At 47.2% G+C, this 13,343-nt stretch overlaps 1 protein-coding gene across 1 annotated transcript in view; it reads left to right on the forward strand.

Moving 5' to 3' along the window:
- The window catches only part of DDX46 (DEAD-box helicase 46), a 395,525-nt gene that overhangs the window by 213,184 nt on the left and 168,998 nt on the right, over nt 1–13,343 (forward strand). Inside the window, exon 16 of the mRNA XM_082254255.1 lies at nt 3,920–4,113. Within this exon, the coding sequence (XP_082110381.1) occupies nt 3,920–4,113 (194 nt within the window). The remainder of the gene's footprint in view (nt 1–3,919; nt 4,114–13,343) is intronic.

Below are 13,343 nucleotides of genomic sequence, written 5' to 3' on the forward strand. Positions count from 1 at the left end.
CGTTGGTGACGCCCTGGCATCAGTATCGCCTGTTGTATGCCTTTCCACCGATTCAGCTGCTGTCCAGGTTCCTTCGCAGGTTGGCCTCGGAACCGAAAACGGTGATTCTGGTGGCACCAGACTGGCCTCGCCGGTCTTGGTACGCAGACCTCGTGAATCTGGCGGTCGACGCTCCGTGGCGTCTGCCTCTTCGAGAAGATCTCCTGTCTCAAGGGCCGATATTCCATCCTGCTTTACAGTTGCTGGCTTTGACGGCCTGGCTGTTGAAACCAAGATCCTGAAGGATAGGGGTCTCTCCCCTGAGGTCATTCACACTTTGATCAAGGCTAGAAAGTCCTCTCCGGGGAAGGTTTACTACCGTACTTGGAAGGCCTATTTTGCTTGGTGTGAGTCCAGGGGGTATTCCCCTCGCTCATACTCGGTATCAAGAGTGTTGGCTTTTCTTCAAACGGGCGTGGACCAGCGTTTGGCGTTGGCCACGATTAAGGGTCAGATTTCTGCTCTGGCCGTTCTCTTTCAATGCCCTGTGGCGTCTAATTCTTTGGTTGGCACCTTTGTTCAAGGGGTACGGCATCTGGTCCCTCCTAGGAGGGAGCCTTTGCCTCCATGGGACTTGAATCTTGTTCTGTCCGTTTTGCAACATGCTCCCTTTGAAAAAATCAGGGAGATCTCGTTGTCTGTTGTCCAAGAAGGTCGCCTTCTTGGTGGCAATCACCTCGGCTCGTAGGGTGTCGGAGCTGGCTGCTTTGTCCTGCAGATCTCCGTATTTGGTGGTTCACTTAGATAAGGTGGTCTTGCGACCTAGCCCGTCTTTCCTTCCGAAAAGGATTTCAGAATTTCACCTCAATGAGGACATTGTCTTGCCTTCGCTTTGCGCAAAGCCTAAACATCCGAAGGAAGTGGCTTTGCATTCCTTGGATGTTGTTCGAGCGATCAGGGTTTACCTGTCATCGACGGAATCCTTTCGCAAGACGGATTCTCTGTTTGTCCTTCCAGAGGGGCCTCAGAAGGGCATGGCGGCGTCGGCTTCTACCATCGCCAAATGGATCAGACAGGTCATTGAACAGGCCTATGCTTTGAAGGGGAAAGTTCCCCCCATGCCTGTGAAGGCGCACTCTACAAGATCTGAGTACGTCTTGGGCCTGTCATCATCGGGCTTCTGTGGCCCAGGTGTGTAAGGCGGCGACTTGGTCGTCCGTTCACACCTTCTCAAAATTCTACAAAGTGGATGTTCAGGCATCGGCTGATGCTTCCTTTGGCCGCAAGGTTCTTTGTGCGGCAGTGCCTTAGGGTTCCCTGTTTTTTCTTGGACCCTTGGCTGTTGGGATGTTTTTATCCCTAGGTTATTTGTTTTCCTGGGTTGTTGCTCCTGTTGAGCAAATTTTTTCATGTTGCCCAGTTGGTTTCCTTCCTTTGGTAAGGTTCCTTTCTCTGATGTGGGTATTGCGTTGCTTTAGGCGCGGCTGCTGTTTTCCCACCCCTCATGTCTACACTGCTTTGGGACGTCCCCATTGTGACGAATATGAAGAGGCGGCGACTGTCGGAGGACGTAAGACAAAACTGAATTTTTGTAAAATCTTACCTGTAAAATTCCTTTCTCTGAGTCCTCCGACAGTCGCCGCCCCCGCCCCTCTTTTGGGGTTTGTTTGTGTACTCTACTGCTATACTACTGAAACTGAGGTAGGAATGCAGGAAGCAGGAGGGTATTGACTGAGAGGACCACCCCCTAGGGGTGGGGTATGCTAAAAGCTTTGATATTAACATATTCTGTTGCCTAGCTACTCCTACGGAGCAAAGGTCAATAACCCCATTGTGACGAATATGAAGAGGCGGCGACTGTCGGAGGACTCAGAGAAAGGAATTTTACAAAAATTCTGTTTTTTTTGTAAAATCTTACCGTAAAATTCCTCTCTCTGAGTCCTCTGACAGTCGCTGCCCCCGTCCCTCTTGTGGGGTTCTTTTGGACTTTAACTGCTTTCTACCAAACTGAGTTGAGAATGCTGATAGCAGGGGGGTATTGGACCAGAGGGACAGCCCCCTAAAGGTGTCTCTATGTAAATTGCTTTGTTTCTAACAAGTCTTATGCCTAGCTTGCTCCTATGGATAAGAGGTCAATACCCATTGGTGAAGACTGTATGAGTAGGCGGCAACTGTCGGAGGACTCCGAAAGGAATTTTACGGCAAGATTTTACAAAAATTCCGTTATTTAAAAAATAGCTTTTTTTTTTTTTTTTCAAAATGTTTTCCTTTTTTTAGAAAAAAATAAACCCAGTGGTAACACAAAAAGAGAGCTCTTATCTGTTTTTTAAAAAAAATCAAGATATTGCTTGGGTACAGTGTTGCATTAACATCTCAATTGTCATTCAAAGCTGAAAATTGGCCTGGGCAGGAAGGAGGGAAAAGTGCCCAGTAGGCAAATGCGTAAAGCAGTGTTAAACCCAAAAGCAAACCTTTTATTATATTGTAGAATAAACATTCTTAGATGTGATTGCTGTATTCCTTTCCTTTTAAAGGCTTTCATATAATTTCACCTGGTGATCCAGTCAGAGTAAGCCTTTTGTTTTTCAACAGAAAAGCTCTCTATCCGCTAGAGATGAGACCTACTAAAACTGGGGTGCCTAAAATGACCAGCTTTTATGTAAAACCTCTTTCCCAAAAGGAATAAACGGTTTGCTGTAACTAAGTCATTGCTGGAGTTCAACTTTAATTTTAGTGTATTTAATCTGCTAGTACATGGAACACTTCCCTCCCCCTAGGCTGGCAATGCTGCTGTCCAAAGGTGCCCCCTGTGTTGCCTTACCCAGGGTGGGGACACTCTAATACAGCAGGTGTGTTACTGCCCAGGTGAAAACAGAGGGAAAAGAACCTAAAAAAGCCACTACATCGAATCATTGGTAAGCTGCAATATATTACATTTTTGGTTTTGGGTTTACTACCGCTTTAAACTCAAAACAAAGAATGGAGTCTATTGCAGCTTACCAATAATTATATGTGGTGGCTTTATCAGTTTTCTTAATCTTTTTCCCCTTTTTTCCACCTGGTGATCTGAACTAGTAGACAAATTGAGGCCAAGCTCCAGCTAATACCTTAATAGCCGTTATTGTACAGCAAAACGTTTTTCTTCCTTTTGGGATAAAAGGAAAGCTGATCATTGTAAGCACCCATGTCAGTGTTAAATGGTTTGTCCTATCTTTGTAACTGATATATTCTGCTGAACTGCTTGTTTTGAAAAACTGACGTACTAGCTGGATCACCAGACGGAAAGCATAAAAAAGAAAATAAATGCAATCACTTCCTAAAAAATAAGGTAAACTGTAATATAATGTTTGCTTTTGGATTTATGCCACTTTAAGGTTGCCTTTATTAGGAAGTGAGTTGTTCTTGGATTTTTGGCACCAAGGCTGTGAAGCGCAACTACATAACGCTGCCACCTGATCTTATAACTGGGGTCACACTTTTACCAAAGTTTTACCAGGTAAATGTTTAGTCTTCTGTGGATGCAGCTTTTTGCTGCAAGGTTCTTGCAGAGGCACTCTGAAGTTTGGTTTTTCTTTTTTTTTTTTTTTTTTTTTTTTTTTACCCGTTTTTTGTTTGGACCTGTTGGCAGTTGTTACCCATGGTTAGTATTCATTGCAATATTCCATGGTGTATGCATTATGTTGCTGGTGTCCTGTACTGTACAGTTAAGATAAGAGGAGTTTTGACTTAGTCTTAAAATTTCAAAGTTCAAACATTACCGGATCCAAGTATAGAATCTAGGATGAGGATGAGAGTCCTAGAATTTCAACCTTCAACAAGTCACCAGTAATAGTTCTGATATTTCTATCTTTGCTGTAAACTAACATAACTGTGTGCCTGCATTCCTCAACAAATATGATTTGCTTTTGTTTTAATGATTTTCTTTTGCCTCATGTTACAGGAATTGATCAATATGACCGTGACAGTATAATCAATGACTTTAAAAATGGTGTATGCAAGCTACTGGTGGCCACCTCTGTGGCAGCTCGAGGACTGGATGTGAAACAATTAATCTTGGTGATTAACTATTCATGCCCAAACCATTATGAGGATTATGTGCATAGAGCGGGACGTACAGGACGAGCTGGCAATAAGGTCAGAGTACAAATGTAACCCATCTAAACAATTTGTAATGCTGGTCCTACATTAAGTAAGATTCTCAGTGTTGGCACATTTAGCAAAGAAAGAAATTATCTTTCACTTCACGTGAAGTTACATTCGGAATAATGGTAACATGCAAAAAATTTGGGGGAGCATACCCATGTATTTCTAAAGCTGTTGCAGCTATGAACCAAAAGACATGTATATTAAAAAAGAATAGCGCACACATGCAAAAGAAATTACCAAATTTGAAGACAATCCATATATAAAAATGGGGATTTGGTCCCACCATATGGCCATATAGTGCTCAAGCCCACCACTACGTCAAAGTACCCCATTATCAGTGGGTCCTACACTATCCATGAAAAAGATGAATCCAGCCTAACCCTTGGAGACAACACTCCTTGCTGGGAAAGATGTGCAAATGCACTACAGGGGACTCCTCCTATATCCACTTGATAGTGGACACTGATGGAGTACAGGTGTGTGTGGGGGGTGGGGTGGGTTGCTCAACCTCGGTAGTCTGGTCAGACCGAATACATAATAAACAAGCAAAAAATTTGGGGGAGCATGCCCATGTATTTCTAAAGCTGGTGCAGCTATGAACCAAAAGACATGTATATTAAAAAAGAATAGCGCACACATGCAAAAGAAATTACCAAATTTGAAGACAATCCATAAATAAAAATGGGGATTTGGTCCCACCATATGGCCATATAGTGCTCAAGCCCACCACTACGTCAAAGTACCCCATTATCAGTGGGTCCTACACTATCCATGAAAAAGAGATGAATCCAGCCTTTCTAACCCTTGGAGACAACACTCCTTGCTGGGAAAGATGTGCAAATGCACTACAGGGGACTCCTATATCCACTTGATAGTGGACACTGATGGAGTACAGGTGTGTGTGGGGGGTAGGGTGGGTTGCTCAACCTCGGTAGTCTGGTCAGACCGAATACATAATAAACAAGCAAAAAATTTTGGGGGAGCATACTCATGTATTTCTAAAGCTGGTGCAGCTATGAACCAAAAGACATGTATATTAAAAAAGAATAGCGCACACATGGGTATGCTCCCCCAAATTTTTTGCTTGTTTATTATGTATTCGGTCTGACCAGACTACCGAGGTTGAGCAACCCACCCCACCCTCCACACACACCTGTACTCCATCAGTGTCCACTATCAAGTGGATATAGGAGTCCCCTGTAGTGCATTTGCACATCTTTCCCAGCAAGGAGTGTTGTCTCCAAGGGTTAGGCTGGATTCATCTTTTTCATGGATAGTGTAGGACCCACTGATAATGGGGTACTTTGACGTAGTGGTGGGCTTGAGCACTATATGGCCATATGGTGGGACCAAATACCCATTTTTATTTATGGATTGTCTTCAAATTTGGTAATTTCTTTTGCATGTGTGCGCTATTCTTTTTTTAATAATAATGGTAACATGATTGCCTTAAGGATGTACATTCCTCATAGTCTGCTAGAATCGTGACCCTAAAATACAGGTCTAATGGCATTTAGCTACGTTTTCAGTCATATTTTTTTTTTCAACAAAATGTTATTGAATTTCTTCAGTCATATTTAAAAGCGAAGTATTGAACAACACCTTAGAGCGGCCTTTCTCAACCTTTTCAACACAGAGGAACTCTTGAAATAACTTTCCAGTCTCAGGGAACCCCTGCTAAAAAGGGCTATTATCTACAACTCATGATACATTAGTGTGGTGGTCAGTGGGAAAAATTCTCCATACACTTGTGGTCATTTGGAAGAATAACCCCTGTACAGATGGCTAAAAAAAAGATCATTGATGTCTGTGGGAACTTATCTGAGAGGCACAAATTACTCATTGCTCAAGGAACCCCTAGAAATCTGTGGAGGAACCTTAGGGTTCAGTGGAACTTTGGTTGACAAACACTGCAGTAGCGCCTTCTTGGAAAAGAACTTGTAGGCATCACTTTCGTCAGTTAAAAAAAAGTGGTTCAATTATTATAGGCACATCTTTCCTTGTGCATGTTTCCACATCTGGAACTGCTGGATATAGTACAGATAATAGTACCGATAAAGCCTAATGTAGAACAATTTATTCCAAAACTGCATACAACTGTTTCAGCTAAAATTACTTGTACTTCAAGTCCCAATCACCATGCAGAGTTTAGTAAAATTGCAGTTTCGCTATTTTATACTGCAAACCTGTTTTTATATTTGTTTAAATATATTTTAAATTAACTTGAGTCTTGAAATGCATTCATGGTCGAACCCATGTGTACATTACATGCACATTTCTAAAATGATTTGCACTTTATCTTCATGCTGAAGTTATTAGCAGGGTGGGGCCTTTTTTAAAACAAATTAAAGTAAAAGTAAGCCTTGAAAGGTATTTATGGTACAGCCTAGGTGTGCACTTATACATTTCATTCAGGCACTGCTGTAGCAAAGCAGTCACCCCAGAACCTTTTTGTTTGTAATCTAGTGATCTTGGGGACTCATTTTGGTTACCTTTTTTTGTGATGCTGAAAATTTTCTCTTGCGTCCTCCGACAGTTGCCGCCTCCAAGTCATCACTGTTGGGTATTGACTTCCGCTCCGCAGGAGTACCTAGGCATAAAGACTTAGTCAAAAGAACAAAAGCATTTGCATATACACACCCATGGGGGCTGTCCCATCTGGTCAATACCCCCCTGCAGTGACCACTCCCAACTCAGTTTCATTCTGCCTAGCGTCAGGAGTAGTTAGGCTTCCCTGTGCTGGGGCTACAGTCTCAGCCTATCTAATCCTTTTTTATTTGATTTCTTTTTAAAATGTCAGTTTTTTTTATTACTTTACTAGCTGTTTGTTTTGTCAGCTTTAGTTTTAGTCGATTCTTCGGAAGAAGGATTCCTGCGGTGCTGGGATTCGGACTGACCGCCCTGGTTCTCCAGGGCAGAGGGTCAGATGGACCCGCAGCCCGCCATCGAGCGTTCAGCCGTGGTTCGTCCTGGCACTATGAATGACCCATCCCTATTCGCAGCAGGGATGCAGCCGTGAGGTGACTACCTCACAGGACACATCTGCGATGCTGCAGTGTCATGTCCTTGGCAAACGGCACTCCCTGTCATATGAGGACAGCGGTTTTCCATTCATAGAGGCACCCCACGCCATCTGGTACAGGTAAGTACTTCTGTGTGGGGCCTCTGTCTGGGGTGGCAGTCCTGTGTTGCTGTGTCCCCCTGTATGTGCCTGTGTGACTCCCTGATGCGGTCCCTGCGGGGATCGCTTGTGCATGCATGCGCTGCGGTGCTGTATGTTTTGGGGGGTCCCCTTCCCGGTGTCACTTCAGTGCTTGTTGGGGGTGCAGACGGTGTGTGTGGCGGCCGCAGCGGGGAAGATCCGCGCAGTCCGCCATTTTAGGTATGGGCAGGCATGTTTGGCTTCTCTATGGGCAATCTACATGCTGTTTTTTGGCGCCATCCGCCGCCATTTTGCTGTAGCCGAACGAACGTTCCGACCGCATGTCCGGCGGCCATTTTGGCGGAGCCTCCCATGCAATCCTATGGGGCAGCCATTTTCCCTGAGTCATGCAGCCTATAAGTTCAGCCTACTCTAGCAGCACTTCCTTTTCCTCTGAAGCAGGACACTCGGTGGCAACACTCTGTGGGGCTCTGCAGGTTATTGCTCTCAATATCTTTCTGTATTGTCATTTCTGGCTCAGTTTTTTCTCTCCTGTTTGGGGGTTTTTGTCACTGTAGCTGAAGCGGTGGGCTGCGCACTCTGCAGCGATCTTAAAGGGACAGTACTAACTTTATTGCACTGTTTTTTGTCACCTTGAGCAATGGATTCTCAGGACAGCAAATTCCCCCCAGCTCTGGTGGGGGTCCCCAGTTCTCCTGTGGCCCCTCTGAGACCTGATTTGGCCGCTGTAGTGGCGACCTTGGTGTCAAATATGGAAATGCTGATGGCTGAACGTGCTACTAAAAAGAGGCCCAGATTGTCTCTCTCCTCTGATTCAGATGGTGATATGGCTGCTGCGAGCGTGCCCTTTTCAGGGTCTCGCTCATCCTTGGACCTGCTGGGGTCTGAGGGGGAGGCAGAGGTGGAAGGGGTTGATATCTCTTCCCCGGGGTCGCCTGAAGAGCGGGCGACCATGAATGAATAAATTGTTTCTCTTAAGGAAACACTACATTTGGAGGATGAGCCCTGTCCTCCGGGCTTCGTGTCCTCATTTGGGATACACAGGACCCGCAAGTTGGCGCAGGTTTTTCCCTGCCCAGCTAAATTTCATTACACTGTTAATGAAATGTGGCGCACGTTAAAACGTCCATTCCTGGTGCCTAGTCGGTTCAAATTGCTTTATCCTTTTGCACTGGCTACGGAATCACGATGGTGTGTGCCTCCACAGGTAGATCACACTGTAGCCATGTTGAACAAGGCTACCTTGGTTCCTTCTGAGGATACCCCAGTTTTCCGGGATCCCACGGACTGGCGGTTGGAGTCTCTGGCCCGTCATTCCTATACGGTGGCGGGCTCGTTGCTCAGACCCATTTTCGCGTCCGTTTTGGTGGCTCAGGCGGTGGCTGATTGGACGAAGGTGCTTAGGAGCAACCTCGTGTCTGATGATGATCCGCCTGCCCGGCTGGAAATCAAATCCACCAGGGAATCATGTATCTGTGTGATGCGGCCTTGAATGAGGCCCCTTTAGTAGCACGCCTTTCTAGTGTCTCGGTACTGGAGACTGATATGGCTGAAGAGCTGGTCGGCTGACCAGTCCTCGCGGAAAACAGCTGCTGATTTTCCCTATGCTGGCTCTCGCCTTTTTGGCGAGGCGTTGGATACCCTGGTAAAAGGCGTCACGGGGGGCAAGAGCACTTTGCTGCCCCAGAACCAGAAGAACAAGTCCTTTCGAGGCAAGCGGGGTTCTGCGCCTAGATCCACTGAGGGGTCCTTTCGTGCCTTTCGGAACCAATCCAAGGGCAAGCCCTTCAAGGCTCAGGGCAGTCAGAAGAAGCCCTGGGCGGGTAAGCAGAAGTCAGGCAATACCGGCTCGGCGGGTCAGTCCGCCTCTGTCTGAAGGGTCGCCCTCACCCGTTTCAGGGGTGGGGGGACATTTGCGCGGTTTCCTCCAATCTTGGCTGCTCCGGATATCGGACATCGTTCTGGAAATCGTTCGATCGGGATACAAGATCGAATTCCTTTCCCGGCCAGCAGACAGATTCTTTCCCTCAAATCTTCATTTGCCTCCGGGGTGTCTGCAGGACCTGCACCAAGCTGTGCAGGACCTTCTTGATTAGGGGGTGATTGTCCCGGTGCCTCATCGGGACAGGTTTTATTCAAACCTGTTCACTGTGCCCAGAAAGGAGGGCAAAGTGTGTCCTATTCTGGACCTGAAAGCGCTGAACCGCTTTGTGCATGCTCGGAAGTTCCTTATGGAGTCTCTCCGTTCGGTGGTGGCCTCCTTGAGTCCAGGAGAATTCCTGGCCTCGATATATCTGAAAGATGCGTACCTGCACATCCCCATTTTCGAGGTTCATCAGCGGTACCTTCGATTTGCTATCGCGGAGGACCACTACCAGTTTGTGGCGTTACCTTTTGGTCTCGCTTCGGCACCCAGGGTTTTTACCAAAGTGTTGGCGCCGGTTCTGGGCCTGCTGAGGGCTCAGGGCATTGCGGTCTTGGGTTACCTGGACGATCTACCTCTGAGATCACTTGCCAGCCAGGACCTAGTGCGCGATCTGTCCACCACGGTACAGACGCTCCAGGAGTTCGGATGGACCATCAACGTTCAGAAATCGACGTTGTCTCCATCGGTTCGTCTTCCATATCTGGGGATGATTCTGGACTCTGCTCAGGCAAAGGTGTTCTTGCCGGAGGACAAGCTCCGAACTTTGCTGGACGAGATCGGGTCCCTCAGGGACAGCCCGTCCTCGTCACTCAGGACCTGTATGCGGTGCCTGGGGTTGATGGTGTCGGCCTTCGAGGCGATACCCTTTGCTCAGTTTCACACGCGGGCTCTTCAGGCGGGGATCCTGGCCAGGTCGTACAGACTGCCTCAGTCCCTGGATCTGAGTGTCTCCTTGAGGAGTCAGACCAGATTGGCTCTTCTGTGGTGGCTCCAGTCCCTGTCGGTGGCAGAAGGCAAGTCCTTCCCGTCCGTTGGTGTGGACGGTAATTGCCATGGATGCCAGCCTGTCGGGCTGGGGTGGAGTCCTGGGCAACCTGTCTGCCCAGGGCACTTGGTCAGAGGAGGAGTCCTCCCTCCCGATAAATGTGCTGGAATTGCGAGCGATAAAACTGTCTCTTCCAGTGGTCGGACCGTCTTCGGGGCCGTCCTGTCTGGGTACAGACGGACAATGCTACCGCGGTGGCTTACATAAACCACCAAGGGGGCACCAGGAGTGCTCGAGCGGCCCGGGAGGTGACCGACATTCTGTCTGGGGCCGAGAGTCATGTCCCGGCAATTTCAGCAGTCCAAATTCCGGGTGTGAAAAATTGGCAGGCCGACTATCTGAGCCGCCAGACCCTGGACCAGGGGGAATGGTCCCTACACCCGGAGGTCTTCCAAATGCTGTGTGCGAAGTGGGGACCCCCGGACGTGGATCTGTTCGTATCTCGGCTAAACCGAAAGGTGGAAAGGTTCGTGGCAAGAACGCGCGATCCGCTGGCGGACGCCTCAGATGCGTTAGTGGCCCCTTGGCATCAGTATCGTCTGATGTATGCCTTTCCTCCGATTCAGTTGCTATCCAGGTTCCTCCACAGGTTAGCCTCGGAACTGCACCTGGTGATTCTGGTGGCGCCAGACTGGCCACGCCGGTCCTGGTACACCGACGTTGTTCACCTGGCAGTGGCGGCTGCCAATGCGGGAAGATCTCCTGTCTCAGGGCCCAATCTTCCATCCTGCTTTACAGTCAGTGGCTTTAACGGCCTGGCTGTTGAGACCCAGGTCCTGAAGGACAGGGGTCTCTCCTCTGAGGTCATTCCTATCCTTGCCAGGGCTAGAAAATCCTCCTCTGGTAAAATCTATTACCGTACCTGGAAGGCTTATTTCGCCTGGTGTGAGTCCAGGGGGTTCTCCCCTCGCTCGTACTCGGTGTCGAGAGTGTTGGCTTTCCTCCAGTCTGGTGTGGACCAGCGCCTGGTGCTGGCCATGATCAAGGGCCAGGTGTCCGCACTGGCTATTCTTTTCCAACGCCCTGTGGCGTCCCATTGTCTGGTTCGCACCTTCATTCAAGGTGTGCGACATTTGGCTCCTCCCAGGAAGGAGCCTTTACCTCCATGGGACTTGAACTTGGTTCTGTCCGTGTTACAGCGCTCTCCCTTTGAAAACATTCGGGATATCTAGTTGCCTCTGCTGTCTAAGAAGGTTGCCTTTTTGGTGGCGATCACTTCGGCTCGCAGAGTGTCGGAACTGGCGGCGTTGTCTTGCCGTTCCCCGTACTTGGTGATTCACAAGGATAAGGTGGTTTTGCGTCCACATCCCTCCTTTCTTCCTAAGGTGGTCTCTTGAGTTCCACATTAATGAGGACATTGTCCTGCCTTCGCTTTGTACGAAGCCTAAGCATCCTAAGGAGGTTGCTCTGCATTCCTTGGATGTTGTCAGGGCAATCAGGGTTTACCTGTCTACGGAATATTTTCGGAAGACGGATTCCCTCTTTGTCCTTCCTGAGGGACCTCGGAAGGGCATGGCTGCATCCGCAGCGACTATTGCCAAATTGATCAGACAGACCATTGAACAGGCTTATGCTTTGAAGGAACAGGTTCCACCCTTCCCTGTTAAGGCGCACTCTTCCAGATCTGTGAGTGCGTCCTGGGCCTATTGGCTTTGGGCCTCGGTGGCCCAGGTGTGCAAGGCTGCGACTTGGTCGTCGGTGCACACTTTTTCGAAATTCTACAAGGTAAATGTTCTGGCATCAGCTGATGCCTCTTTTGGCCGCAAGGTTCTCAGTGCGGCAGTGCCATGAAGGACCCTTGTTTTTTATGGGTCCCTGGCTGTTGGTATTTGCTTTCCTGGGCTGTTGCTCCTGTTGAGCATTGTTATTTTTCTGTTGCCCAGAGGTTCTCTTACTGTGCATGTAAGGTTCCTTTCTCTGATGTGGGTACTGCTTTGCCTTTTCTACGGTTGCGTCTCCCACCCCTCATGTCTATACTGCTTTGGGACATCCCAACAGTGATGACTTAGAGGAGGCGGCGACTGTCGGAGGACGTAAGAGAAAACTGAATTTTTGTAAAATCTGTAAAATTCCTTTCTCTGAGTCCTCCGACAGTCGCAGCCCCGCCCCTCTTTTGGGGTTCTTATTACCTACTGCTATGCTTCCAAACTGAGTTGGGAGTGGTCACTGCAGGGGGGTATTGACCAGATGGGATAGCCCCCATGGGTGTGTATATGCAAATGCCTTTGTTCTTTTGACTAAGTCTTTATGCCTAGCTACTCCTGCGGAGCGGAAGTCAATACCCAACAGTGATGACTTGGAGGAGGCGGCGACTGTCGGAGGACTCAGAGAAAGGAATTTTACAGGTAAGATTTTACAAAAATTCTGTTTTTTCCCAGGTATGATTTATTTGAACGTCTCCTTGCTTCTATTCATATACAGAAAGCCAAACCTGAGTAATATTGATCTTGCAGCCTCTGAAAGTCTGTAATCTAGTGATCCAGTAAACATATAGTACAGCATCCTCCCATTTTGTTGTTGAGAATGGGTCTTGGTAAAACACCAATGGAATACAGAGATTACATATTAAATTAAGTAGGTTTTCTAACTTTACCACAGATTCAGTATTTTGTATGTATTTTTTTTTATTATTTAGGTGTAAGGTTCTTCAGTTCACTGGGTTGCCCATCACTCAGGTGAACTATCTTTGGACATCCCAAATGTTTAAACTTCCTGTGTCCCTCAATGTGTGACACAGAAAGTAGGATTAATGATCGTGCTGTCTCTACTGTTTTCCTACTAAACTTAGTAGAAAGGTTTATACCCCAGGCAGGGTCTACAGTTTTCTTCATCAGTGTCCAGTTCTCCTGTGGGCAACAGTATAACCTAAAGGTCTAGCACTGCCTACCTCAATGGACTCCAAGAAAAGTAATTTTACCGTTAGTACAACATTTTTTTTTTTTTTTTTTTTAATGCAGGTTCACAAAAAAAAAAAAAAGAATAATAATAATTACAATTGGTTATTTATTACAATTGGTTATTGACTAAACAATCCCAGTTTAAGTTACATGAAATGAGTATTGTGTAGTGTCTGTCTCATTTGA

Source organism: Pelophylax lessonae (genome assembly GCF_965119305.1).
Source record: "Pelophylax lessonae genome assembly, chromosome: 4".
NCBI classification, from domain to species: domain Eukaryota; kingdom Metazoa; phylum Chordata; class Amphibia; order Anura; family Ranidae; genus Pelophylax; species Pelophylax lessonae.